This window comes from Lagenorhynchus albirostris, chromosome 3 (assembly GCF_949774975.1).
Source record: "Lagenorhynchus albirostris chromosome 3, mLagAlb1.1, whole genome shotgun sequence".
In the NCBI taxonomy this organism is placed as follows: Eukaryota; Metazoa; Chordata; class Mammalia; order Artiodactyla; family Delphinidae; genus Lagenorhynchus; species Lagenorhynchus albirostris.
This window is the reverse complement of record NC_083097.1, coordinates 64,900,111-64,927,419: the sequence shown is the minus strand read 5'-3', so window position 1 is coordinate 64,927,419 and position 27,309 is coordinate 64,900,111. Positions and strand designations below refer to the sequence as shown.

The following is a 27,309-nucleotide window of genomic DNA, read 5'->3' as shown; positions in this document are numbered from 1 at the left end:
AATGAAAGCATTAAGGCAATTATTTTCAAAAGATTTATTTTTCTCATTGCAACTAAATCTCTTACTAATCTTCAGGTGAAAGTATATTTTGGCTATAAAATACTGTTATGTATAAAATTAATGTGACTTTTAATTTTGGAAGTATGTTGATACAAATTATATCAAAAATATGGTGAAATGATTATTGTCCACTTATGAATGAATATTTCACATTGTGATAGCTAATCTCTAAAGATATCTCTCCTCCTTCCCCTCTCTCCTTCTCCCCCCACAATAAACCATGCCTTCTGAGTGTACACATGCCCTTATGTGGTTTTCTACCTTTGAATCTGAGCTTGCCCTGAGACTCACTTTTGCCCAAGAGAATGTGGAGGAAGTGATGCTGCATGCTTTCCAAGGCTAGGTTATAAGAAGTCCTTCAACTGCCCAGAGTCTCTTGGACTATGTTCTCTGGGAGAGAAGGCCACCAGCTAGGAAATCTAACTACCCTGAAACAGCCATGCTAGAGGAAGCCCAAGACTGCCACGTGGAGAGAGCACATAGAAAGAAAGAGATGCTCTGCCAGCCTCAACTATTCCAGTCATCCCAGTTGCACATGAGTGTTTGGCACCTCAAACCATCCTGGATATCTGGCTCAATTGAACCTTCAAGTGACTCTAGCCTCAGTTATTGCTTAAAGCCACTAAATTTTGCAGTGGTTTTTTAGGCAGCAATATATAATAGAACCAAAACATACTTAAAACATAATCACTCAGGCACATGCAAAACAAAATTATAATATACATATGTTATTTCAATCATATCTCTAAAGCTATTACTGTTTTGTCTATTATTGTTTTTCATGGTTTTATTTTTGTTAATTCTATTGCCACTTTTAATTTTATTCCATTATTTCGTATTAGAAATTATAATTGGCATTAATAATAGTAATACAGCAGAAAACGTTTTCTTTGTAGAATCCACTCAGATTATTTATTAAAATATGTGGCTTTTAAACATTTATTGAAAGTCAAGATAATGTCTTGATTATTTTTTCACTATACAAAATAGTACATAGTAGTTATTCAATAAAGATTGAAAATTGAATTGATGAGTGATGGGAAATGATAGTTTGGTGAAAAATACAATAAACATCATGAACTGAATCCACCATTGACCCAGTTAAAAACTGTTTGGCATCTACTGTCTTAAGCTTTTATTCCAACTCATAGTATCCATTTTAATCCCTTATTACCCCAAAATTCATATTGTGATTAACCAACAATCACTTCATAAATAAAAATAAAATAATTTAACATTTTAAATGTATTTGAGGGCCTAACAGAAAATAATTAGAAATAAATACAATAGTCCTTTAATATAGCTTTTGAACAAACTAGAAAAACCTTTATTTTAAAAAAAATATTTTATTTATTTTTATTTTGGCTGCATTGGGTCTTCGTTGCAGTACACGGGATCTTTGTTGCGGCATGTGGGATCTTTCGTTGCAACCCGCGGGTTTCTCTCTAGTGGTGGTGTGGGATTTTTTTCTCTTCTCTAGTTGTGGCACAGGCTCCAGAGTGCATGGGCTCTGTAGTTTGTGGCACGCGGGCTCTCTAGTTGAGGCACACAAGCTCAGTAGTTGTGGTGCGCAAGCTTCATAGTTGTGGCGCGCAGGCTTAGTTGCCCCACGGTATGTGGGATCTTAGTTCTCCGACCAGGGATCAAACCTGCATCCCCTGAATTGCAAGGCGGATTCTCTACCACTGGACCACCAGGGAAGTCCCAGAAAAACCTTTTTTAAAAACCTTATTCAAACTTCTTACCGAGTTTTTGCAACTATCCATGGTTTTTTTTTTTTTTTTGCTAGCTTAATGGAATAACAATTTCTTAAACCTTTATTGAGTATTTATTGCAATTCTACATTCTATATGTATTATTAATAATTTAAAATTTTCTACCCTAATTTTTTATATACCTAGTTTACAAAATTGGTTTCTAAAAAAACCTTGATTGTGACTATCTGTAAAAATTATGAATATATCTCTACTTAGTAAAACCTCAGTCTTCCATAACTTCTTTTTTAATTGAAGTATAGTTGATGATGGATACATGTCATTATACATTTGTTCAAACCCATAGAATGTACAGCACCAAGAATGAACTGTAATGTAAACTATGGACTTTGGGTGATCACGATGTGTCAATGTAGGTTCATCAACTGTAACAAATGTACCACTCTGCTGGGGGATGTTGATAATGGGCCATAACTTGTGCAGGGGCAGGGGCTATATGGGAAATCTCTGTATCTTCCATTCAATTTTGTGGTGAACTTAAAACTGCTCTAAAAAAAGTCTATTAAAATACTATAGAGGAAAAAAATATATAATTGATTTACAATGTTGTGTTAATTTCTGCTGTATAGCAAAGTGATTCCGTTATACATATATATACATTCATTTTTTAAATATTATTTTCCATTATGGTTTATCACAGGATATTGAATATAGTTCTCTGTGCTATACAGTAGGACCTTGTTGTTTATCTATTCCATATATAATAGCTTACATATGCTAACCCCAACCTCCCACCCCATCCCTCCCTCAACCTCCTCTCCTTTGGCAACCACAAGTCTGTTCTCTATGTCCGTGAGTCTGTTTCTGTTTTGTAAATGGATTCATTTGTGTCATATTTTAGATTCCACATATAAGTGATATCACATGGCATTTGTCTTTCTCTTTCTGACTTACTTCACTTAGTATGATAATCTGTAGTTGCATCTATGTTGCTCCAAATGGCATTACTTGGTTCTTTTTATGGCTGAGCAGTATTCCATTATATATATGTACCACATCTCCTTTATCCATTCATCTTTCGACGGACACTCATGTTCTTTCCATGTCTTGGCTATTGTGAATATTGTGCTATGAACACAGGGGTGCATATATCGTTTCAAATTAAAGTTTTGTCTGGATATGCCCAGGAGTGGGATTGCTGGATAATATGGTAATTCTATTTTTACTTTTCTGAGGAGCTTATCAATATATACAGTTTTCCATAGTGGCTATACCAACTTACATTCCCTCCAACAGTGTAGGAGGGTTCCCTTTTTTCCACATCCTCTCCAGCATTTATTCGTAGAGTTTTTAATGATGGCCATTCTGACTGGTGTGAGGTGCTACCTCATAGGATAGTTTTGATTTGCATTTCTCTAATAATTAGAGCTGTTGAGCATCGTTTCATGTGCCTATTGGCTATTCGTATTTCTTCTTTGGAGAAATGTCTATTTAGGCCTTCTATCCATTTTTTGATTGGGTTGTTTTTTTGTTGTTGAGTTGTATGTGCTGTTTGTATATTTTGGAAATTAAGCCCTTTTCAGTTGCATTGTTTACAAATACTTTCTTCCATTCTGTAGGTTGTCTTTTCGTTTTGTTTATGGTTTCCTTTGTTGTGTAAAAGCTTGTAAGTTTGATTAGGTCCCATTTGTTTATTTTTGTTTTTATTTCCATTGCCTTGGGAGACTGACTTAAGAAAACATTGGCACAATTTATATCTGAGAATGTTTTGTCTATGATCTCTTCTAGGAGTTTTATGGTGTCACAGTCTCTTCAGCAAGTGGTGTTGGGAAAGTTGGAACAGCCGCATGTAAATCAATGAAGTTAGAATACACCCTCTCACCATACACAAAAATAAACTCAAAATGACTTAAAGACTTCCATAACTTCTTAATTTGCTTTCTATTTCATGAAGATGAATGAGTTTCTAACCATTTTAGTAACTTGGTTAAAAAAAAAAAAAGAAGGAAAGAAAGAAAAAGTACTAACAGTTGGATAAAAGGCTGAGAATTTATTTTAGTCCCAATGCACTCATATGCACTTTTAAAAGAAAATCTAGAAGTTCATCAGTCAGAAAATATGTTATAAAAGGAATTTAGAATAAATTAAGCATGTTCAAAGACTCTCAAGAGGGTCTTCAGAATGAAGCTGCCCTTGAGACATGATGTTAATCAAGTAATTGAAGGAAAAAAAAAAACTCAGCATGACTAAGTTCCTATTTACTGAGATATTTCTGGGTTCAACAAATGAGAAGATATAAAAGAATAGGTGTTTAGGTATTCCTAAATTGTATTTCTTATATTTTTACTACCTTCTTCAAAAACTCTCACACAGTCACTTCACTGAATTCCAGGATGTATAGATTGTTATAAATCATTGTGGCCAAGAGGTCTAGAAAAAAAGTCAGTCTCATTGTACCCCTTTATCTTCATAAAACAGAAGTTTAGGGGTCAGGACTTGCAGTTTATCAAGAAAACTGAATGACTGGCTTAGTCCAGACAGAACCATGGAGCATCAAAGCAAACTGTGAAACAAAGGAAGAGACCAGGAACGCGAATCAACTTACAAGGTTGAGTTCAGAAATAAATGGAGATTCACACAGGACCAAGTACAAAGAAAAGCAGAAAGATGAGCAAAGCAAGGTGCAAAATTCAGTCAGGTTAGCAGAGGTAGGTCAGGAGTACCAGTTTCAGATCTCAGAAAGGGAAAGTGAGGCACTGCGGTTTGGAGTCACTGGCTGACCAGGCTCCCTGGTAGAGAGGAAAAGGCTCTAAATGGTCTCTGCAATACACCAGGTTGAAGCTGGTATTAGCTTCACCCACACCCAATGTAATGCATGTGTTAATCCCTAAATACTTAGCTTCAAGCATCCTAATGTAGCTTTTACACACTTTTCAGAGCCAAAATATTGAAAAGTTTCCTCCTGGTGTTCCTACAGCAAGGTGAGAGCAGACAAATAAATGACTGCACTTTTGTATGATCCTTACTTATAATTTCTTATGTAGTAAATGACCAAGGAACTCCAAAGAGACAAAATAATCACTTTATCTTCTAAGATTTCTGGTGCCTTCTTCTTTGAGTATAAAAATGTATACTAAAACTTTCATTGCACATTAAAGTAAAAAACTAAAAGGAAGGGGAACTATCAATCTAAGAAAGCACAGTGAATAGTGGCTAGACAGGAATCTATATCCTTTGAATAATATAAATCATAAAACCTCAGTATTAAAACCCTTCGACCTACTGAGATGCTTGGAAAGATTATGATGGAAGAAAAATGACTGTATTACACTCAAATTAGAAAGTCAGTATATTTCCATTCTTAAAAACCATGATCCCAATGCACCAAGACCTTACTCCCTAGTAATAATTGATCAAAGGAGAGAGATTACACTGCTTACTTGTACTGCAGTCAGTGAAAGATCAGAACCCATAAGAACCTGCCAACAAAATACTCCAGACAAGTGCAAAATCTATGAAGTATAAGGAGTATATGCCCCACACTATAAAGGAAAGGAAATCTTCCAGCTTTTTCTAAGGCATCAATCAAATCAGAGTGAAGTGGCACAGACAGGATTTTGCTTTATGAAGTGCTGGCTTCCTTCAAGGTCATTCATGGCGATAATGCAAAGATATCTACAGTACCGTGCTTTCAGTCTCAGCTAGAGAACTGCCTAGGGTCCTTACTTAATGAGTTTACTAGCTGAGCTTCATCTTAATAGAAGCAGTTGAGTTCTTAAAAAAAAAACAATTTTTTAAATCTCAGCTCAGTGCAGTCTCTTTCACAACTATAAAAAAATAAACAATACTCCTATTATAAACTAATGAATACTAAGTTAAAATAAATGTGACATCCAAAGAGTCACTAAGTATTATTATTATTACATACATGAGTTTTTCTCATTTATTCATCATTCTGCTCAAAAACCTATAAAATATTTACCTTTTAACATTGAATCTCATATTTGTTGCTCTCCTTTATGCCTAATGACACCTTTCATTTACTAAACCTCAAATATTTGAAAGACAATCCAACTTACAAAGGTTATAAAAAGCCTAAACCAATGAATTGTGAAGCAAGATTAAAATTAGGTAGCAGATAAATCTGAAAATGTAGACTTAGTACATATATATTTTTAACTATCAGAATGTACCTATACATCCAAATTAAAAAGGAAAGAGGACCATTGAGTACTCTTCATATTATTCTAATACTATTCTTCTGAACGAGTCCAATTTGGTCTGTTACTTGGTCATCTCGTCTGACCTTTCAATGTAAAATTCATCACTGATGACCACTCATATATTTAGCCCTCTGGTTATATTTAAGTAATACATGTTAAACTAGCTTCTCTGAGAATATTATTATAATCAGAGGCCCTCAAAAGGATCATCACATTTTGCTTTTTCTCTAAGATCTTCCAGTCACACTCACAGGACAAGAACTACACCACAAAAACTAAAGATAAATTCCAGAGAGGTTCCCAAGGAGGACTTATGTATCCTCTTATAGCACTTCAGGGTTATAGGAGAAGCCAAGAAATTCTGGTTGTCTCTTTAAGTATGTCCATAAAAATGATCCAAATAATACTATTTAAAAGAATTTTACAATTTAAAAGTATCATAAAAAACTAAATAATAATGTTCAGTACAAATAATAATATTCAATACTAGTTATGGAGAAAACCTAAAAAACCTAACACAAACCATAAAATGCCAGAAAAAATATTCTTTTCTAAACTCTCCTGAGACGTATGTCACTGCTTCTGAGGAATGTTTTAGTCCTTTTGGTATCCTTTAACATAGTGCCTAACACTCAGTAGATACTAAAAAATATTTGTTGAATGAAGTGGTGAGTTAAAAAAATGAAATTAAAAAAAATATAGGCACTAACTTACTGAGGTTAGTGGAGCATAATTTAGTATGCAGAAATAATACTTCACAAATTACTTAAAGTATTACCTAAAGCTTAGCATATATGGATAACCAATACTCAAAGGCATTTTTGTTTTGAAACATAATATTTCAATGAAAAATGTGTAATTTGTTTACTCCAAAGTTACTTTTAGTACTACTATTCAATAAACTACACAGTAACAGAGATGTCTGTAACTAAACATTCTTTATTAAAATAATTACAGATTAAATTTAATATACAATATAGTACAAAACCTTCAAAATGCAAATAACTAAATACAAACTAAATAACTCCTCTTAATAAACTCAGCCATACAGAAAACATTTAATCCTGCTATTTAACATGGACGTTGGATGTCCATTAAAAATATCCTTTAATTTCTCTCACCTACATGTTTCCAGGCACTGAAAAAACCCTAGTCTAACCTCTCTGTGTCCTCCTATGCAAGCTCTTTATATCTTGCCTTCATAGTATTTTCCAACTGTCTGCCTTACACAAAGAGTCCTTGCTGGCATTGGCTTGTTGCTAGTCAGTATTTAGCTCTCTCTTTCTGTAGCGAAGAGAGAGCAACCATCTGCTTCCCACAGCTTTTCATTCCTATGATAGCTTTCTGCTCTTTCCTCTTCCAACTCAGAAACAGAAAGTAAGATAAAACAAAGCATCTTAGGTCCACAAGAAGCTGTAGAATACCCAGGGGAGTTTCCTCCCAATCAGGAAAATGCTTCCTTAGCAACCAAGTTACTAAGGCCAGTTAACCTCCCTTCTCTATCAATATTCAATTTACATTGAAACCCTTTTTGGTTAAGCCCAAATGAGCTTTCTGGCAGAGAAAAAGGTACTTCTGTCTTAAAGGAGCCACACCTCTTCTGAATATAAATGTGATTTGAACTTAACATAAAGTGTTAGGTGATTTCCTAACACAATGTAAGGTACTGGAAACATAGAAATGAAACCAAAATTAAGTGCAATCAACCAGCACAGGCCTAAAATGAGAGTGAAATATTTCAGAACAACCAGAGTTGAATACCATGGAGAATAAGAGATATAGAAAAGATGCTTTGTATCTGTCATGGTCTTATACTTGCCTTGTCTGATTTACGTCCCTTCCCCACAACCAACAAAGCCCAGGTTACCACTAAATAATCACAACATCAGTAAAATTCTAGAGAAAAGATGAATGGAAGAGAGAAGCACAGACGGTATCAAAACCAAGGAGTTTTCTTTCAGGCAAGAAAATAAAAAATTAAAACTAGTGAGGAAACAGCATTTCAAAGTTATGAACTAACTTAGAAGTAGTAAAAACTATAACACCTTTAAAGTAAAGAAGGTGCTTTTATAAAAACATACAAATATACAATAAAAATTCTCCTTCTTCCCAAGATTTCAAGCTGTGAGATGGAGGCTACATTCTTCTACGACTCACAATTAAATTATTATACTGCATTCCAGTTAAGGTAAAGAAAACGACAGAAATATTATACAATAGGTAATTAGTTGTCTTCTGATGTTCATTTTCCAGGTCTTGATGAAGCAAAATCCTCTGGTGAATAATTATTAAGTTTCTTTAAATTCTATATATAATGTAAAATGCAACAACTTGTATATAGTAATTTATAATAGGCACTATAAATCATCCTTTGGCAGTTTTGGTAGCAGTTCTCCAATATCCACATGCAATACCGCTACATCTCAAAACAATCCTTGCTACTAAGTCATAATACAGAATTTCAGAACCAGTTTTATTTTCTAGTGTTGTCACTTAACCTTTGCAGGACTCTCTATCCCACTTGCACAAGATTTATTCTGAAACAGTGATGCTGCCTTAAGGATGCTCTGATAAAAATTAACATTAGTTAATCCTTGGCTCCCATTATCCTATGTGATCCTCACAACCACCCTGTGAGGCAGGGGTTATTACCACACCCTTCCCCAGGTGAGGTGTTTGAAACTGAAAAAGAGTGGGGAAAGGAACATAAACTTTAGGAAGCACCTACCACTTTCTCAGCAACCGTCAGGTGCTTTCTTCCATGACATAATTTAATATAGAGCCCCCAACTCCCCACTTCCTGACTCCCTCAAATATTTGGAATCTGTGTTTACAGATGAGGGATTTGAGGCTCAAAGAGGTTCAGTAACATGTTCAAAGTACACAGTTAAAGTGAGGAAAAGTAGGGATTTAAAACCAAATTTTCCCAACTCCGAAGCCCTTGCTCTTTCAACCATGCCACACCACCTGCTACCTAAAGCCCATGGCAGCCCCATTATGCTACTCTCTGAATCCCTTCCACTGACATTAGCAATCATCAAGGATCTAACTAACATTTTCTAAATGTGAGTCATGAGCTGTTAGGAGGTTCTGAAGTCAACTGGTGGACTTCAGCATTTTTAAAAAAACAAAATAGAGCAGAATAGATTAATAAGTAGGTAGATCAAAAAGAATAAAAATTGTTTCTCATGAACCTTGGTTTCAGGTATGTGTGTATGGAGTGTACTGGATCCTGATGTAAAATGTATTTCTTAGTGTGGGTATATATCAAAAAAGTCTGAAAGCCACTGGTCTCAGAGGATGCTCTCACTCAGACCTGGAGCATGGAAAGACTTATCAAGGGACTGGAAACTACTCAATGCTCAGCTCTGTTCATTTAAAATTAACATCAAGAAACACAAGACAGGAAGCCCCTTCTCAGACAAGGAAGAAAAAGGATTACCTAGAATCAGCATAGGAGGAGGATGCTGATTGTATAATTACATACCTCCTTCACAGCAGCTCCAGTCCATCAAGTAGACGGTATGGTTTATTTTTTACAGCACTAATTATGTAATTATCCATAACATTAAATCAGTTCCACCTGATTCAGTCTATCAGAGGTTTCCTGAAATATTCATTTGTTTATTATTTTTAAAAAAGAACGCTAAACTACCAATCATCTTACATGTAAAAGCTCCAGTGTGGAAGCTGGCAAACTTTTCTTGAAAAAGATCTTCTGTCAAATACGTCACTTGCGGTCCTTTGTGATAACTGGTGATCGAAATTTCATCTTAATATACCTTGGCACTTCTACAAGCAACAGATTTCAGACAATACTTGGATATTTCCATTTATTTTATGTAAAGTTATTTTTCACCCTTAGGCACGTAAATACAAAAATAAACTTTAAGAAACATTACTGGCCACTTCATTTAATAAGTACCATTTAATAAACAGACAAAAAAATTGATAATGACAAAATATTTACTGTAACATTGCTGACTTTTAGTAAGTTAACAGTATTTCAGAGAGAAGGGAATTTTAGAAAGTTCAAATCCAGAAAAATCAAGATACAGGTTACATTAGTTTCTGGCATTAATATGCCAGGCACTGGGCTAGATGCTAAGGACACAGCGGGGATCGAAGTGATCTAACCAGGTCAGTGCTTAGAGTCTAGGAGCAAGGTTGAAACCACTATTCCAGTCTGAAAATGTTTTGTTCTCTCCCTGTAAAAATAGTCCATCCACATTTTTAATAAAGCCTCCTTAATAGGAGCATTTCAGGTACTAGTGAAAGAAATATTGGGAGCTATATTGGTCCAATTATATAAGTAGCAATCTACATATATGAATGTCCTTAGTTCTAGGCAATAATTTTGTAGTAAAACAATATTCTATATAATAGTCCTTATCTGACACTTAAAAAAAATCCTGCCAAGTAGCTAATTTCATTCAAGCTAAAAAACAAACAAAAAAAAAACCCAATCTTTTAAACATCCAAAGATTGCAGTTTTCCATGATATTTCACATTCCCATTTCAACATTCAATTTCTTTAGACTTTTTGAGCCCTGCATAGAATATTATGCTGATGGGCATTTCTTTCACTCCAGGAAAAAAAAAAAATATATATATATATATATTTTGTTGTTGTTGTTGTTTGTTTGTTTGTTTTTTTGTGGTACGCGGGCTTCTCACTGCTGTGGCCTCTCCCATTGCGAAGCACAGGCTCCAGACGCGCAGGCTCAGCGGCCATGGCTCATGGGCCCAGCCGCTCCGCGGCATGTGGGATCTTCCCAGACTGGGGCACGAACCCGTGTCCCCTGCATTGGCAGGCGGACTCTCAACCACTGAGCCACCAGGGAAGCCCCAGAAAATATTTTTTAAATTAACCTTTTCAACTTAACTAAGGAGGACTTCCCTGGCAGTCCAGTGGTTAAGATTCCATGCTTCCAGGACTTCCCTGGTGGTCCAGTGGTTAAGAATCTGTCTTGCAATGCAGGGGACCCCTGATCAGGGAACTAAAATCCCACATGCTGCGGAGCATGCGTTTTACTCTGTGGCATATATTTACACTCTAAATTAGACAAAATTAAAATTTACTTTGCCTTTGAACATTTTCATAATACCTCAAGAAAAACACAAAAATGGTATTGTGGGATTGGGGTCTGCTGTATTAATAGTTATTTACTTTAAAAATCCACTTATCTATCAGCATTAGATTCATTAAATCAATAAATAAATACTGACTGACTATTACAGGTACTTTTATTTGCATCTACACACATTAAATATAACAGACTTTCTAGTATGTTAGCATTACTTTAATAATTACATTTTCAAATACTAGTGGTAATCATGCTTATTACTCATCATTTACATTTATCAACATGTCTATACGCCAGTCTAAAAATAGCAGTTGCTTTACAGAGAAATTGTTAACACTGAGAACAGTAGCTTGTCATTTATCCATTATATATTAAAAAAAAAACCCACAATATTCTGACATATGAGTCTATTTCAGACATACAAAATATTACTCATCCTAGAAGCCACTTAACAACATCCTTAGGGCAAATGTGTATATTTGAAGACCTGGTTACATCAGAAGATCATCAATCTCTGAATATGTTCTTTTGGCAATTGAGATCATCTCCTGTTACTGATTCTCAGCTTTACGCTTCAGGGAATTTATGATAGGTTGTTTTTTGTTCAGGGCTCCCTATAATATTCTACCTGCCCTGGACTAAGGCAAGTCCCAGTTAGTGGACTACAAGGCCCTAGGACAAAAATCCCTTTTTCCAGTAGCATACTATTACTATTTTTATGAATCTATCATTTTCATAGTTTTAAAAAATTTAATCTGAAGGTGTAACCTCAGGCTTTAAAGTAATGAAGATAGTAAATGAATAAATAAAATATTCTCAATATCCATCTCTGATACCTCATCAAAAGGAAGAAATGGAACTTCAGACAGAAGAATCCAAACTTCAATAATATAAAAAAATAACTGACCAACCTAAAATAAATATTTATGGGTATCTAAATTGAATGAATCAAAGGGCAAAAACTGGGCCATCTCTATTCTATGAAACTGATTCAGAATTTCATAAATGAAGAAGTTAGAGATAAAAATAAAATGCAAAGCAATGTCAGACAAAAGCTAGCTCTACAGGAAGGACTTTCAGGCGTTTCCCTCTTCTAAGCATTCATTAATAATTTTTACTACTCATTATTAACAATCAATATCCATGTTGAATATTCATCTCATTGTTTCCTTTTATTTAGAGTAGTTTAATGTTAAACATGATAAAAAAAAAACTTACACCTTGTTTCTTCATTCTAGTCATTGTAGTCTTTATTGGCCAGTGAGTTAATTTAGAACCTTACAAAATACATTTTTTAAATTTACTTATTTATTTATTTTTGGCTGTGTTGGGTCTTTTTGCTACACGCGGGCTTTTCTCCAGTTGTGGCGAGTGTGGGCTACTCTTCATTGAGGTACACAGGCTTCTCATTGCGGTGGCTTCTCTTGTTGTGGAGCACGGGCTCTAGGCACGCGGGCTCAGTAGTTGTGGCTCACAGGCTCTAGAGCGCAGGCTCAGTAGCTGTGGTACACGGGCTTAGCTGCTCCGTGGCATGTGGGATCTTTCCGGAACAGGGCTCAAAACCGTGTCCCCTGCATTGGCAGGTGGGTTCTCAACCACTGTGCCACCAGGCAAGCCCACAAAATATTTTTAAAGTTTAGTAGTTATTTTGCAATAATATTCACATGAGTTTTAAAGGTTAATGACTAATTTTCCTCAAAAAATTGTCTAACATGAATATAGAGCCTTTGCTCCCACTTCCATTCTCAAACTATTGTTTTATTTATGTAAATAAGGCTTTGATAAGACTTTCCACAATAAGCTCATATTTGTTAAAGCATTTAACATGTTAAATCATGTTTTTCACTAGTGTTAAATGATATCTTAATTTCTCTAAGAAAAGTCTTCAGTTAAATCCAAAAAGTCCTAAGTTGATAAAGTGAAGTATTAGCACCAACATTCACTTATAGAAATTAGTGTTACGGACTTCCCTGGTGTCACAGTGATTAAGAATTCGCCTGCCAATGCAGGAGACACGGGTTTGAGCCGTGGTCGGGGAAGATCCCACATGCCGCGGAGCAACGAAGCCTGTGTGCCACAACTACTGAGCCTGCACTCTAGAGCCCATGAGCCACAACTACTGAGCCTGCATGCCACAACTACTGAAGCCCGTGTGCCTAGAGCCTGTACTCTGCAACAAGAGAAGCCATTGCAGTGAGAAGCCCGTGCACCACAACAGAGTAGTCCCTGCTCGCCACAACTAGAGAAAGCCCGTGTGCAGCAACGAAGACCCAACACAGCCATAAATAAATAAATAAAAATTAAAAAAAAAAGAAATTAGTGTTACGTATAATAAGATATTCAAGAACCAGTGTTGATTATGTTGGCTCCTGTTGAAAATATTCACTTACATTTATAAGATTTTAAATTGAAGCAATGAATTTCTCTTGGTCACTGGTAAAGAAAAGATCTTGTTCAAAAATTGCCACAGTCTTGTTATTTCACAAACTCAGAAATGTCACAAGCAAATCATATAAACTACTCTCAACAATAAATGTCTTATCTAATGATTAACCTATAAGAACTCCTGCTCCCCAAAACCAGAACTAAGTTACCCCAATATATTTAGTAGATTTCTGAATATCATCTCACTCTTTCAAGTATCATTTTAAATTATATTTTAAAAATTCAAAAAAGACATAGTTTATGATTTTCACAAATTACTTCACTTATATGTTCCATTATATTTCACTTTGATTTTTAAAATCCTGTTTATTAAAGGTTTAAACTCACAGGCATAAAAATCATGAATCCAGCTACCCTTCTACAGTCAAGACTGCCGGTTCTGGTTAGAACAAAGAAGTGAGTTGACTTTGCACTTCATACATGGCCAATTTTTTAAAAAATCTTTTTAAAGCAACTATTAGTAGAGGCATTCTTTCAAATAAATAGGAAAGGTGATATACAGATATGGATCAGGCTTTAAATTCTAAAGAGAATTCAGAGGTCCCCTGGCTCAGTCTTCTACACAATGCAGGACTCCTTTCTATAATATTAGAGGCTAGGTTATAAACTGGTGGCCTAAGGACCACTTGAACCCATACACATGGTTTATTTGGCCTGCACAGTTTGTTTGTTTTTCAATTAAACCCACCTGGAGCTGCATTTCTACTATCCCTTTGGATGAGCCATTCCCTCTCCACTTCTCCACAGCTCCCACCACTTCCCATCACCCCACTTCACTCATTCATCATCTGCCTGGTGCTTTAAGCATCTGAACATTTCCATCAGTGACTACTGTTATGGAGAAAGGGTTATCTACTCTGTGGCTGAACATCTCCATGAAAGGGAAGGGAACTCACAACTTTGCAAGTTGACCAATTTCACTATAGGCAACTCTAAACAGTAGAGAGACTTGTCTAGAATAATTTCCAGACACAAACTAATTCTATCCTCAGAAACAAAATGAGTCTACTCTGTCTTCCACAGGAAAGCCTTCTAGATATCTTAAGACAACTAACCTTCCTAGGTCTTCAGAGCTCCCAAATAGTCCTCATAATAATATATTTTCAAGCCCACCCATGGCATGCTTCTTTGAATGGATAAACCCTACTTATGATTTATTTTCAGCTATTATTTATGGATTCATTCATTATGCATTCTAGCTATCAATGTTGCTCTTCACATGTAATAATGTAATATTTCCTTTAGATCAGTGATTTTTAAACTTTCTGGTCTCAATACTCCTTTATACTTTTAAAATTCATTGAGGATTCCAAGGAACTTTTGTTTGAGAGTTATATATATGGATATTTACTATATTAGAAATTAAAATTGAATTTTTAAAAAAATTTGTTAATTCACTTTAAAAATACATAGTAATATAACAGCAAATTTCTATGAAAAATAAATGTTTTCCAAAATAACATAAATGAGTAAGTAAAGCAGTATTGTTTTACATTTTGCAAATATTTTTAATGTCTGACTCAATTAAAAACAGCTGGATTCCTATAACTATTTCTGCATTCATTCTGTTGCAATATCACACATAGGTAGCCTCTGGAAAACTCGGGGAGAATGGAAGTAAATTATACTTTAATATTGTTAAATAGTTTTGACCTTGTGGACCCCTTGAAAGGGGTCCCTCCAGGGGCCCCTCTTTCAGGGACCCTCCAGGGGTCCCCAGACAATATTTGGAATCCATTTATAAATGCTTTCATTAGTGTAGCTTAGGTTCCAGTTATTTTCTCTAGCATCCATGGCATTCTTTTCACTTATCTTGAGCTTATGGTCAACTAAAATCACTCGCTCTTTCTCAAACAAATTTCCGTCATGTCAATGAAGACCTTATACATAAATTTCCCTACAGCTGCCATTTTGTTGGCTTCAGATTACCCTTTGGTAGTAGATGCTGTTGGTGCCCTACCCAGGTCCCCTTAAGGCTGGTGTAATTGTTGGCTGATAACACACAGCAGCCCCCTTCTCTGAAGAATTTCTCAGTAATACTGGAGCCATCTTGCTTGGGAAGCTATGTCTATCTCTACGTCAGCCAGTGACTGACTGACAAACCAATAACTTACAGAGTACAAAAGGTCAGCCTCAAGGACACAAAGTAGGACTAATTCTGAGTATCCGTACTCCGGAGCTTCAAGGAGATCAGACTAAAGTTAGTCTCTAGTGAGACCATAATCTTCCTTAGCTTTTATCCCTTGTTCTGTCCTGCTTCTGGCACTCTTTTTCTCCTAAGAACACATCCCTAATAAGTCATTTTAACAGGAATCTCCATATCAGGCTCAACCTAAGACATTTTTTATCTCATCAAGATTATTGCAATATCAACTCTACCATACATCATATTAGCTAACCATCTCAGCTGTACACCATCTCAAATATGCTAAGAATTGTATTATAAAGTACTGCAGTGGTTTCTCAAAGTGTGGTGGTCCCTGTACCAGCAGCATCAGCATAACATGGGAACTTAGAATTGCAAATTCTCAGGCCCCAGTCCAAACCTACTGAATCACAAACTCCATCACAGAGATGTGCTGTAAGTAACTAATCCACCACTGTTGAACATTTTAGTTTCTATTTTTCCTATTATAAATAATGGTAAAATGAATATACTTGCATGTAAAACTTTGTGTACATTTCTGATTATTTTATAAGTATTTGTCTGCAATTTACTTTGATGTAAAAGTACTGCATCAAAAAAGAAGATGTATTGATACATGAATCAGGAATGGATATGTAATACAGCAAGCACAGCAAAATGTTAATGGTAGAATCCAGGTGATGAGTACATGGATGTTCATTGCAAAATTCTTTCAACTTTTTCATATGTGTTTGAAATTTGTTGGGAAATGTTGAAAATAAAAAATGTTGAAAAAATATATTTTATGAAGCTAAATTCCTAGAATTGGAATAGACTGTTCATAGTATGTGCACGTCTTCAAACTTTGTAAAGTTAAAACATCAACCAGAAAGTGTCAGTTCCCTCACACTGTCAACACCACTTTTTAGTGCTTTTCAAATGTCTGACAACTTGTTAGGCAAAAACTAGTAATTTATCTCTTAAATCATCATCTCCATGTGTATTTTTTAAAGCTAATATATAATGAACTGAAAAGCTTCCCAACATGCTTGGCTTCAGATAGGATGTTGGTTACTTGAACCAGGAAACAGTAATCAAGATTTGAACACCTACTCGGGGGCACTTACCTTATTATCTACCCTCAGGAATAACTTGCAAGCTAAACTGTACAGGCGAGAGTTACTTCCAGGCCAGCATCATACACAGTCAGAGGGGGTTAGTGCTGGACTGTCCAAGGGAACTGATTTAACAGGTCCTAAGAAAGGACTCTTACTTCACAAAAAAGTCTCCTTTCCCATTTTACCAGGATACTCAGAATTCTAAGCATTAGAGTTCTTTCTTTATGTTAAAGCAATTAGATTCCCACTGATTCAATTTTCTTTTTTTTTCTTTTGCGGTACGCAGGCCTCTCACTGTTGTGTCCTCTCCCGTTGCGGAGCACAGGCTCCGGACGCACAGGCTCAGCGGCCATGACTCACGGGCCCAGCCGCTCCGCGGCATGTAGGATCCTCCCCGACAGGGGCACGAACCCGTGTTCCCTGCATCGGCAGGCGGACTCTCAACCACTGCGCCACCAGGGAAGCCCCTCAATTTTAAAATTCAAGTATTTTACTTCAATATGGGTTCCACGTAATTATGGTGCATCCATAGGATGGAATGCAATGGAGATATTAAAAAAGAACTATGGATATCTACATCTACTGACATGAAAAGATATCCATGCTATGCTTGTTCATTGCAGAACACAAGTATGTATGTGTGTGTATGACAGAAATATGTATAAGGATACTTACTAAAATATTAATAGTGGTTACCTCCAGTTGAAGGACATATGGGAATTTTTTTACTCTTTTAATATATTTCTCTACTGTTTATTTTTACAATAGATATATAAAAAATTTTATTAACAATATAAAACAATAAGGCTATTTGCATTTTGATAAAAAGAAAATTGAAAATATCCCAGAAAACCATTAAGCCGTTATTAGCACCTTATTAAATTTTAGTTTAGCAAGATTTTCAAGTCAAGGTTAAAGTTGCCTAAGGAATGAGACCCGGATCCAGCATATTTTAAAGGACATAGGAGAAAAATTAAAGGCAGACTAGGTAAAGAGATCTCCATCCATGTATTAAGCAGTTGAGGTATAGGCCTGTATTATCCTGGTGGGATTTTACTGGGAAAAAATCAACAGGCAACAGAAGGCATCTGTGGTCTTTAGATGCAAGAGAAACCAAAAGGGTGAAGGCTTACTACAATCTGTATAGACCCGGAGTGAATCTTAACTTTACCACAGTTCCTGCTCTCAATATTATCGAAAATAACCTCCTACAAATGATGTTCACTTCTCCCCCTACAGCAGGTCCAGGATCTGATGGCAGTTAATTTTTAAAATATATTATTTATCAGATTTAAATTTTTACTTTATACTTTACAAAGACTGAAAAGGAAAACATGACATGTTAAATCACTCACCTCCATGGGAAGACATGTTTGTACACGGGCAGATGTTCCTCGATGTGACACTGCAGTCCCATTTTTAATTTGAAACTGTGTTTTGCACATGTAGCCATCAGAACAGTCCTGTGTTCCATCACCAAACAATACATAAGAAAATGCCAATTATTGTAAGAACTCATCATTCTAAGATCTACAGCATCTCGTAAGTTCCAAACCGAGCAATGAAAAACTAAGTATATTAAATGAGATAATACAGATAAAGAAATTCATCCAATACCCCTGTACATAGTAGGTAATCAATAAATAGAAAATTTAATCCCCTACTTTTCATACCTATTAATGATGTTTCCTCTTCTCTTAGATTAAATCCTTTTTATTCCCCAAGCATTTCAAAGCATAGAATTCATAGAACACAATGGGTTGGCAGCTGTTTAAAAATATCTAAACTTATAGAAATATCTTGTCACATAATTAATATTGATGTTCATGGCATATACAGAAATAGAAATTTTAGGAGGACATGCATCTTGAAGCTAGAAGGGACCCTCTATTTCAATTTCTTGTTCAAGGGAAGATCTCTATTAAAAGGTCCCAGAGAGGTAATCATTCAGCACCTTCCTAAGCACTTCCAGGAGCCTGCACTTCACTCCCTTACATGACTACCACCTCCATTTTGGCATATGACACATTGTTCATTGAGAAAGTTTAGTTCTACATTGCACTAAAATATTTCCCTTTAACCTTAATTCACTGGTTCTAGTTCTGCCCTCTAGAGTCTAAACTCTTCTCCACAGAGCCATTATTCAAAGAGTTGAAGACAATTACCACCATTTTCAAATGTTTGTTGTAAGATATGATTTCGAAGCCCTTCACCAGTTGCATTTCTCTTCTGTTTTTTATACTTGCTGTTAAATACACTAATGGATGATGTTCATCTAATTGTGGTAAGTTTCATTTTTTTTAAGGCAAAACTTGTTTGAACTTAATGAAGTTGTGTAAAAATGTAATAACTTGTCATGCACAAACATACTCACATATCAATGAATATTATTAATTCTCCACCAAAATGTCACACTAACATTCATATTTTAACAGAATTAAAATAATTATAATTAAGAAAAACATGGTTACTTAATTTGACGTAGTAAAAAAAAAAAAATACAAAATAGCATCCAAACTAAAAAATTCATAATTTACTTAAATACTTTTACTAAGATTAAAATACCCAGTTTTTAACTATAAAATAAGACAATTTTAGAGTGTTTGTGAGCTATTTAATATTGAGTATTTTTTAAAATTTGTGTCATGACAACTATGTAAGAGCATTTGATATTAGGTAACTATCCTGGGTTGAATTGTATCCTCCCAAATTTCATGTCCACCGGGAACTTTGTTGGTGACCTTATTTGGAAATAGGGTCTGTGCAGATGTAATCAAGTTAATATGAGATCATACTGGAATAGACTAGACCCTAAATCCAATATGACTAGTGTAGTTATAAGAAGAGGGACATTTGGCTACTACAAGCCAAAGAATGCCAAGGATTGCCATCAACTACCCAGAAGCTAGAAAAGGCACAGGAAGATTCTTCTCTAGAGACTTTGGAGGGAGCATGGCCCTGCTGACACCCTGATTTCCAACTTCCAACTTCCAGAATTGTGAGAGAATAAACTTCTGTGTTTTAAGCCACGCAGTTTGTGGTACATTGTTATGGCAGCCCTAGGAAACTAATACAGAAACTATATTTTCTGAGAAATCTGGTGGCACCTTTTTAATACCTCCCGGTTAGTTAGGCTGTCATCCCGCCAGGACTCACACAGGGGCCGCCCTGCTGTCTGGTCATGATCAACACTAGTTCTGATTGACTGCAGCCAACTCATTCAGACTGGTTGATGCCACTACCATAGGTTGTTAAATATTTTGAATATCCTTCCTGCCTGTAAAGTAAGCTATTAGGCATCGAATACTATCATCTTTTATTATTTCACTAAAGTTCTACATTTTGTAGATGGAATTATTGTTTTAAATTCTAGTGAAAGCTATTCTCGTTTCTACTAGATTTGAACCAGAAAGATAAAACCCTGGCAGTGTTGGCAGCCATCATGTGATTAAATGGAGCCTGAGAATAAAGCCAATGTAGAGGAAAGCAAGTCCATAATATGCAGAGACCAGATCCTGATTACACTATTTATACCAATCATACCTGAAGCTAGCTCTACCCTCAAATTTTTCAATTACATGGACCCCAAAAGTCCCTTCTTTGCTTCACCCAACTTAAGTTGGATTTTCTGTCACTTGTAACCAAAATAATCTTTTTATAAAGTGACCTATATTGCATTTAGTAGTTTAAAATGAGACTTTCTACTGTATTATATTATCACTCTCATTATGATAATCAATACCTGATTATATAAAAGATTTACCAAATACAATAAAACCATAATAGTATGTGTTTCTGAGAAAAAGTACTCACAGTCTGCAATTTAAAAATAATCTAGCGACTTTGTAGCCAGCAACTTTGCTAAGTTTGTTTATAGACTATTTTTGATTTTATAATTATAATATTTGTATCATCCATTAATAAAGATGTTTTCAGGGCTTCCCTGGTGGCGCAGTTGAGAGTCCGCCTGCCGATGCAGGGGACGTGGGTTCGTGCCCCAGTCCGGGAAGATCCCACATACCGCGGAGCGGCTGGGCCCGTGAGCCATGGCCGCTGAGCCTGCGTGTCCGCAGCCTGTGCTCCGCAACGGGAGAGGCCACAACAGTGAGAGGCCCGCGTACCGCAAAAAAAAAAAAAAAAAAAAAAAAAAAAAAAGATGGTTTCACTTCTTTTCCAAAAAAAAATTTAAAAAAATAAAAATAATCTAGCAACAGAGAAAAAAAATCATAGGATATTCAGAGAAAAGTCAGAGCTAAACTGTGTGTACTGAGTATAATTCATCAAATGAGGATAAATGTTCTATTTCATATTTTCTATACCTGAGTGCTGGTCATACAAACTCTTCCTAAGGGAAGCTACAATTTAGTAAAACTCTAATTACAATGCAAAATACACCTCCTTTGACATCAAAGAGGTGAGTCAGAAATTCCTGTATACCTATGTTATAAAATCTAAATAAATTATCTGGTATCTTTTAAGATAGAGACATTATTTTCAGTATTATTTATAATTTAAGCAATTTAAATCTCTGTTTTAGGCAATTTCTGATACTATTTATTAGTGTCTATAGGGAGGTGCAAAAGAGTTTTTGACTCAGCCTATATTTGGTCATGGTGATTTTCTTTTCAGTATCAATCTCTTAATAGTCAAGATTAGCCTTGAAAAATTAAATATAGAAAAAGGAGAGTTTTATAGCATTTCAAACATTTACTTCCACATAAGTAGGCCTTTCTCCCACATCATTTTAATTTAAGGCAGAAAAAGTTTTATTCTTCGCTGTTGAAGGATGCTTTTTTAGAGACAACAAACATAAAGGTATGAAAACTGCCCTCTGAACTGGCACTACAGTAAATCAAGGCCAGTAAACAAAGTTGAACTCAAACCTCCCCCTGAAAATTCCAGTGGACATTCTGCTCTAGCTTCCCTGCATTCTTTTTCTACTTACAATTTAACATTAACCTCCTTTAATTTTTTAACATTGATTAGTTTTACTTCCTCCAGTTGATCCTAAGATCAGGGCCTAGTCCCCATCCCTAGAGAAAGAAAGGCTGCAAAGGGAAGCCAGGGTCCTTACTCTAGAATCTAGACTGTCCTCCACATAAAAACCTCATCCCCACAGAGTCTGAAAACACCCCGGACCTGCATGGGAGGAGGTGGAACAAAAGGAACCTTACAGCTTACCCAGTTCAACCCTCCTGCTTTAGCGATAAGAAGGTGAAGGACTGAAGCACTTTTAAGCTGTCTTACAGCTAATTAGGGGCAGAGCTAGAAGTAGAAGGCAAGCCTCTTGGCCTGTGTTCTTTCTACTACACTAAGCAAGTTCTGCCAGAGAGCAGGATCATGGTAGAAAGATCTTTACTTATGCTCGCGGACTGGTATACGCCAGGCTCTGCACATGGAATAACAAGCTCAAGCCACTCAAAGTGCGGTCTGGGGACCAGCAGCCTCAGGGTCACCTGGGAGCTTGTTAGACATGCAGAATCCCAAGTCCCACTTCAGACCTTCTGAATTGGAATCTGTATTTAACAGGATCCCAGGTGATTTGTGTGCACATTTGGAAGCACTGAGGCAGGGAGCACTGCAATCCCTGCGGGACAGCAAACTGACTGCATTAAACAGTGGTTCTCAGCCCTAGCTGCACATCTGAATCATCTGAGGAGTTTTCAAAATGCTGTTGCTGGGGTCCACCCTCGGACTGGTGAAGTAAGAATCTTCCCAGTAGCCTCTAATGAAAAGCCAGGGTAGAGAACCACTGCACTAAATTCACTGGAGTCCCCTTCTGAACTCTGAGAACAGAGCCAACCACAGACTCTGCAGCTGCCTCTGCAGAAAAGGCCACAAACAGCTCCCAACTTTCAGGAATTCCAGGGCTCATTCGGAGCACTCCACATACTAAACTTGCCTCTGTGGATGCTCATCTTGGAGCTTCGACTGTGCTGAGACTGCTTTTTATATGGTCTTCACTACCACCTCAAACCCTACTCTCTGGCAACTTGCCCAGCCTTGACCTGGTCATCTGTAACAGCCAGTAATCTCATAACTTAAAACCTTCCCATGTCCAACTACACTTCTGCCATCAGGACTCCCTGCTGCCCACTGCCACGAAGCAGGTTGCTCCACAATGTCACTGTAGAAGAGAAACTAATAGGAAATGCAGGTGCTGTATGTAACCCAGACACCACTAATAAAAAGAGAACACATCCTCACAGTCAAAACTCCTCAGGTCATCTAGATGGAATGCCCTTCACCTTATGCCAAAACAAGGAATAAAGATTTAAATGAGGAAAACAATACCATAAATGTGTTCACAATGAAAACACTGGAAGATTATAAACTCCTTTATCTATCTATCTATCTATTTATTTATTTATTTTGTGGTACGCGGGCCTCTTACTGCTGTGGCCTCTCCCGTTGCGGAGCACAGACTCCGGACGCACAAGCTCAGCGGCCATGGCTCATGGGCACAGCCGCTCCGCGGCATGTGGGATCTTCCCGGACCGGGGCACGAACCCACGTCCCCTGCATCGGCAGGCGGACTCTCAACCACTGCGCCACCAGGGAAGCCCTATCTATTTATTTTTATTTTTTTATTTTTTATTTTTGGCTGTGAGGCTTGCAGCATCTTATTTCCCCGACCAGGGATCAAACCCGTGCCCCCTGCAGTGGAAGCACAGTCTTAACCACTGGACTATCAAGGAATTCCCTAAAAGTTTTTAAAGGATATTTAAAAAGTAAATAAGAATCTTGAAGTCATGTAAAATAATGATAAATTCTACTGCATGGAAAAAATTCTAAACACCATAAAGTCAAAAGGCAAATATTAAAATGTGAAAAAAAGATCTGTAGCTCAAATCATAGAAAAGGACTAATTTTTTCAATATATAAATAGCTTTAATTTCCTCAGCATATTAATAGTTCTCACAAACCAATAAGAGGAACAGCCCAATAGAAAAATAAGCAAATGATATAAATAGTTCACTAAACAGGAAGTATACATGGATTTTAATCATATAAAAATATGTTCAATGTTACCCATAAGAAAAATGCAAATTAAAACTATGTGATACCATTTTTTACCTATCAGATTGGCAAAGATCAGAAAGCCAAAGTGAAATACACTCTGTAGACAAAGATGTGGATAAAACAGGCAGGCGCTCTCATACATTGCCAAGGGCAGGGTAGTTTAAATTAGTATAACCTCCCTGTAGAGCAAGTTGACAATAACTATCTAAACTTAAAATGCACATACCTTCCATCCAGAAATGCTACTTCCAGGAATTTATCGTACAGATACAATTGCATATGTAGAAAGTAAAATTCATGCAATGATATGTATTAAAGTATTGTTTTAATAGCACAGTATTGGAAATAACCTAAATGCCCATAGGTGAGGATTGGTTAAATAAATTATAGTATATCCAAATAATAGAATGCTATGCAGTCATAAAAAAGTGACTATAAGTATTCATATGGAATAATAACCAAAATAGATCATTAAGTTAAAAATATGCAGAACAGCATGTATATATGTATATTATCCTACCATTTGTTTAAATATAAACGCATATGCTTGTGTACATTGAAGATATCTGAAAGGACACCCAAGACATTGGTATGAGTAATGACCTCTGAGGTTTGGGTAAGGAGGGTGGGAAGGTTAGGAAGGAAACTTACTTTTTTAGTGTACAAACCCTTTTGTGCCTATATACAAAAAACACTTCATGTTAAACAAATACTTCATTGATTGCCTTTTGAACATATGCCTCCAGGCCAGCGCAATGCTGCAATGGATTCCAACGTGAACTTTTCAGGAGAAAATGTTCTGGAGGCCTTATAGAACCCTAGAGAGACAACCAAGTTTTCTAGTGTAGTACTGACTGCATACTAAGGATTTCCTAACAGAACATGTTTAGGTCTGCTTTCCTACAAGCTGTCAAAAGCTATGCCACTCAGACAGTTATGTTATGCCTGCTGGAATCGAGCTACCCAAATAACTATGGGGCTCTTGTAGCTGAATTTTAATAAGCTTTTAACAATCTACTCTAGAAAAACACTGCTGTCTAAAAAATTAGGTGGTTATCTAAGAGCCTCAGCCCTGCTTTGGAATAAAGGATTGCATATAGGATGTAAACTCAAGTTAACTGCCCATAATGATCAGCTGCAGGAAGGGCTTGTCAAGGCCACTGGGGAGGAATTAAGACAAGAGGAAGTTTCTACGTCACTGCTGGCACTGAACAAACAACAGGACCTTCAAGGCCAATGGAACCCTGAGGAACAGGCCAAACCTAAGCCACAGATCTCAAGTGGTTATTCTTTCCTCTGTAAGAGATCAAACCAATACTACCAGTAACTGCCCAGAGCTAATTAATCTTGGGGTCAAAAAAAAAAAAGAAAAACTGCTGCTGAAAAGCAAAGCTTACACTGGGTAAGTCAGACACTAAACTAATATCTGTTCATTTTTTTAAAGCCTGAAAGTTAGATGGTGTATGAAGGTAACTGTTAAGGATTTAGAGATCCTCCAGAACACAATTTTGAATATATTAAAACGTCTCCTCGTGCCCCAACCCCCACCCAATCTCACTAACCGATACTGCTACACCTTCCCAATATGTTTGTGGATGTTGACCATGGCTGACTCTGATGCCTCTGAGTCAGTATCAAGAGTGACCAGATCCAGTCAAAGTGATTCATGGGTAACTGCCAGCCTTTGACTCAGGCAAAAATTCAAAAGAGCAAAAACCCAAGAAACCAAAAACCCAAAAGTAAAAGTAGGTATATAACATATTTCACCTTTGAAAAAGACCTTGGTCTTCTCCTTGGTCTTGTAGTATTTTGGAGTTTATTAAACATGACACAGCCATTTATTGAATAGTCCACCAATACCTTCTCCATACTTTCTGGGGGAGAGGGTTGGAGATACACCTCAGATAATAATAAATTCCAGCTGAGGGAGCAGCAGCTGTCCTTCTGGGAAAGAATTAAATCTTCTTCTGGATGTGTGGTCGCATCCAACAGAGGCCCATACCCCTTTGCTTCACCATTTGCACAACATAACCCGTTATGATTATTGCCTTTATCTGTGTGACCTAAGGTGTGAATGACTACTGAACACGTTGGTTCACTACCTGGGAATTAAACCACAAAACATGGTGACCATTGGTCCTTAATTGGAGGTTCTCTGGCTCTGCCCAGTTTAAAAGAGCTTTTTCTTAGCATGGTCATGGTATGAAACTAAAAGAGAATCTGTGGGATTTTAACTTGAAATATTCTCTCTAAGGCAGCCATGTGTCAGAGGGTTATACGGCCTTCTCTTACAATACTTAGTTCAGCAGTTACTCTTGTTTACATTAGCATACTCATTACAGACTCTTATTAGGTTTAAAGTTCTAATCAACCTATAAACAAAGCACAGAGGACTAATTATAGTTACTGAACAGAATCTAAATATTATAAATCTTGATGATGTAAAAATAGTAATATAATTAATTTAAAAATCAGAAGGAGGAACAGAAAGGAATGGAATGTGGGATATAGTATAAGTACTCTAAATTCCTCATCTATCACAGCAGGAATCAATAGTTACTATCCAAAAATGAAAAATCAGGAATTAAAAGTATTGATATATTGTTAAAGGTTACAGGGATCACTGTGAGCATAACTGAGTTATTCGTCACCAATAGGGGTTCCTTTAAACAAATTTAAATCATCCATATGATGGAATACTATGTAGCTATCAGTAATAATGAGATAGTTCTATATATGCTCACAAAGAAAGATGTCCATTATGTACTGTTAGGTGGAAAAAGTAAGTTACAAAACAATGATCCCACTTTCGTAAATATGTTATAAACGTACATATATTTACATGTGCATAGAAAATAAACTACAAAATTGAGTCAGAGGAGAGGGAAGGAAATATTTTCATCTGTATTTTATATATCTATATATTATTAGAATTTTTACAATGATCATGTATTGTTTTACCTTGTAAAAGTTATTTAATTAAATATAAAAATCCAATCCATGAAAGAAAAATGTAATACTGTGCTTTCCTTCCACTCTCTGCAATCAATAATACTCTAAGAACCATAAAATGTTCTTGCATACAATATTAACTTTTATTTTCTCTCCTTTTTAAACTTACCCTCTAGTTGCTAAACCAAAATAAGGCCAATACTTCTTTCCTAGGTCACCACCTAATTATGGTATACCTTCACTTTGCTTCTCAAGTGGACATTGTTTTATACCACTTAGGGCCTTCAATTTTCAATTCCATTCAATAAAGACATATTGAAAACCCCAGCACTGTGCTCATTTTAGTTAGTTTTCCTACAATAGTCCAACTCCCTTTCCCTGACAGGACTCTTAGACCTACCCTACCAAGTCCCTCTGCTTTTTACCTCTAACCCCTTCTGACTTCCTAGATGAGCAGTAGAACGCACTGCTCTCCCCTTCCCCAAAGGCAGGTCAAAGCACAGCAAGCACCTGCTGTATAAAAAAATAAATAAAATAAAATTCAAAAATTAGAAAAAAAAA

The 27,309-nt window shown here is 36.2% G+C and overlaps 1 protein-coding gene across 4 annotated transcripts in view; it reads right to left on the bottom strand.

Moving 5' to 3' along the window:
- The window catches only part of ATG10 (autophagy related 10), a 227,095-nt gene that overhangs the window by 151,320 nt on the left and 48,466 nt on the right, over positions 1-27,309 (bottom strand). For all 4 annotated transcript variants that reach the window (XR_009539520.1, XM_060143233.1, XM_060143234.1 and 1 more), the window contains exon 3: positions 18,129-18,236. Coding sequence is in view for 3 of the 4 variants with exons in the window: in XM_060143233.1 (XP_059999216.1) it covers positions 18,129-18,236 (108 nt within the window). In the remaining variant the exon portion in view is untranslated. The remainder of the gene's footprint in view (positions 1-18,128; positions 18,237-27,309) is intronic.